Here is a 2599-nt window from a genome sequence, read left to right on the forward strand (position 1 = left end):
GGTCACCTCCTAATAAATGTCATTATAGAAAATCTAAATGCTCATTTTAATTCAATACTTTTACTTTTAATACTTAAGTACAGAAAGTATCAACTACTTTAAGACTTTTACTCAAGTAATATTCCTAAAGGAGACTTTAACTTTTACCAAAGTAATTTTTTGGTAAGATACTTATACTTTTACTCAAGTATCACTTTGTGGTACTTTATACAACACTGATTTTTCTGAGTAAGGGGCCATCAAGGAGCCACAATATTCATAGAGGGGCTACATATTTATTCAACATGCTTGCACACAAATCCCCGGTTTTGGTAAGGTGTATAAATATAACCAGTCACCCATGTTCAAACACTTGGGCTGTGTCTGAATTCATGGGCTGCATCCTCATGAGTACACATTTGTTGGCCACACATGTCACTACCTCGCACTGAGTGCTGTCCCAATTCAAAGGCTCCTCCTCATGCGGCTAAGGAATGAGGCCCACAAAATCTTGAAAATCAAGGATACTTCCGAGTGTATCTCAGACCAATATTATCTTTACTGAAAATCTTTACATTCACTTCTTGCGTTGGACCTGTTTGAATGCAAAGGTTTACTAAAATGTAAAAAAAAAAAATTATAAACTGGATGAAAGTACAAGAAACGATGTGTTTCTCTAAAAAACGTAATTGCTCAGAGTTTCCGTTCACTTGGTAAAACTTACTTACTTACTTACTTACTTACTTACTTACTTACTTACTTACTTACTTACTTACTTACTGCAGATGTTAAACCTTTTGTTCTTGTATGAAACAAACTGATCCTCCATGGTTGCAATTTCCACAGTTCCTCCTTCAGTGCCTCATCAGGAGCATCATCCTCAAAAGTATTTTGTACAATCAAAAGGAAAAAAAATGTAGCTTAGTAAGACAAACATCTGTTTTCTAGAGATTTTTTTTTTGTTTTAATGAAAAAAAAAGTATTTCTTTTTGCTCATTGGTCACACCCACTTTAGTCATACATGAGAAGACAGGTCAGAGTGTGCTCCTCAACATGTCCAAGTTTGATAAAGCTCTTTTTTGTCTTAAACATATAATATAAAACATTTTATATAAAAGGTAAATGCTCATGTGTTACCGCTGTAATCTTCCTAAAATTCCATATTGCAAAGACAAAAACTGCTTCTCCTGTGAGAAGAAAAAGATTATTGTGTCAAACATTTGGTTACTGGCATTATTGTTTTTATCCACCATAAACAGAAGTTGTTTTCCTTTTAGTCCTGAGAGTGAGAAAAGAATGATGTTTAATGCCACAACAAACGTAAGGATTTTTCTCTGAAGACAATTCCAACCAGCAGAAAAGCAGAAGTTTCACTGCTGCTCTAACTGCACCACCACACTGCGAAGTTCATCCACCAACACTGCAGAGGACAAAGATCATAACATTTTTAAACAAGAAGTAAAAATTAAGGCTAAAATTTACTTTACTGAAAAGAGATATTCTTTGCCTGTCATGTTTAAAATTGAAACTTTTTTTATAAAACTATGAGTGTGGCTCCAACTAGCTGTAAACACAGGGATGAAAATGGTTGTGTACCTCCAGCTGTTGGTCTTTGGGCACTGTCGAAGGCCCTGCAGGTGCTGATCAGCTGCCCCAGGGCTTCAGGGCAGTCAGGCAGAAGGGGCTCTTGATATTTCTCCATACACACTTTCTTAAGAAGGTCATTATCTGTACAGCCTGGAAGAAGGGAGAGAAAACTTTAATAAAATCCATAAAGTCTACAAATGCATATTTTAGCTGCACTGGGATGTCTGTGTTTGTTTCTGTTAAAATGTGCCAACCTGGAACCAGAACGTTGCAGGTTTCATTCCATGTCATGCTTATAATGTCGCAGTGTCCTTAATCAAAGCACCTACTTTATTCCCTAACTGCTCCCTGGGTATTTAACCAGCTGCCTGCTGCTCCACCCGGGTGTGTCTCATGTGTGATAGGTCGAAAGTAGAGCACAAACTTGGTCATTGTGTGGTCACATAAAATAATAATAATACCCATCACTTTCAGCAGTGGGCACAATTCTGCTCATCTGCTAACGTGCCGATAGTGGGACTAACTTTTATTTGCTGAGCCGTTTAGCATTTGTCTTAACTTTTTTTATGTTTTAATTTTTTAAGCCACTTCAGTAGAAAACAGAACTGAATGTTAGTTTCTTAATTTCTTCATCATCAGTGACTTTTTAAATACTATAGTAAAGAAGAAAAAGAAAAAGAAGAGAAATGTAAGAACTGTAAAGAGAGAAACTGATAGAAATTCAACAGCATGTGAAATGTACACCAATAACACACAAGACAACACACCTGACATCTGACCATCAGAAAATGAAGAAAACAAACACCCAGCAACTAAACATATGTATGTACATATACTACACATTCTCACTCCCAACTCGTCACATATTGACGTTTAAGATAAGGTTCCCTCTGCGTCTTATTTGGACGCAGAAGGTACCCCCCTCNYGTYASTCCTTGACGCCCACGGCTTTTCCGGGTTGCGCCACCAGGGGGCTTTGGGGCGGGTGTCTGAGGTTAACATGAGGGATCGGGTTTAATGGTTAAGTTTAGGT

At 37.3% G+C, this 2599-nt stretch overlaps 1 protein-coding gene across 1 annotated transcript in view; it reads right to left on the reverse strand.

Annotated features, from left to right (window-relative positions):
- Nucleotides 1-842: 842 nt before the first annotated feature.
- LOC106534269 (mixed lineage kinase domain like pseudokinase) overlaps nucleotides 843-2599 on the reverse strand; it is a 27300-nt gene continuing 25543 nt past the window's right edge. Inside the window, exons 9-10 of the mRNA XM_014030848.1 lie at nucleotides 1576-1716; nucleotides 843-1399 (exon numbers count right to left, since the gene is read on the reverse strand). Coding sequence (XP_013886302.1) covers nucleotides 1350-1399; nucleotides 1576-1716 — 191 coding nt within the window. The 3' untranslated portion in view covers nucleotides 843-1349. The remainder of the gene's footprint in view (nucleotides 1400-1575; nucleotides 1717-2599) is intronic.

This window comes from Austrofundulus limnaeus, unplaced genomic scaffold (assembly GCF_001266775.1).
Source record: "Austrofundulus limnaeus strain Quisiro unplaced genomic scaffold, Austrofundulus_limnaeus-1.0 Scaffold1128, whole genome shotgun sequence".
Taxonomy (NCBI): domain Eukaryota; kingdom Metazoa; phylum Chordata; class Actinopteri; order Cyprinodontiformes; family Rivulidae; genus Austrofundulus; species Austrofundulus limnaeus.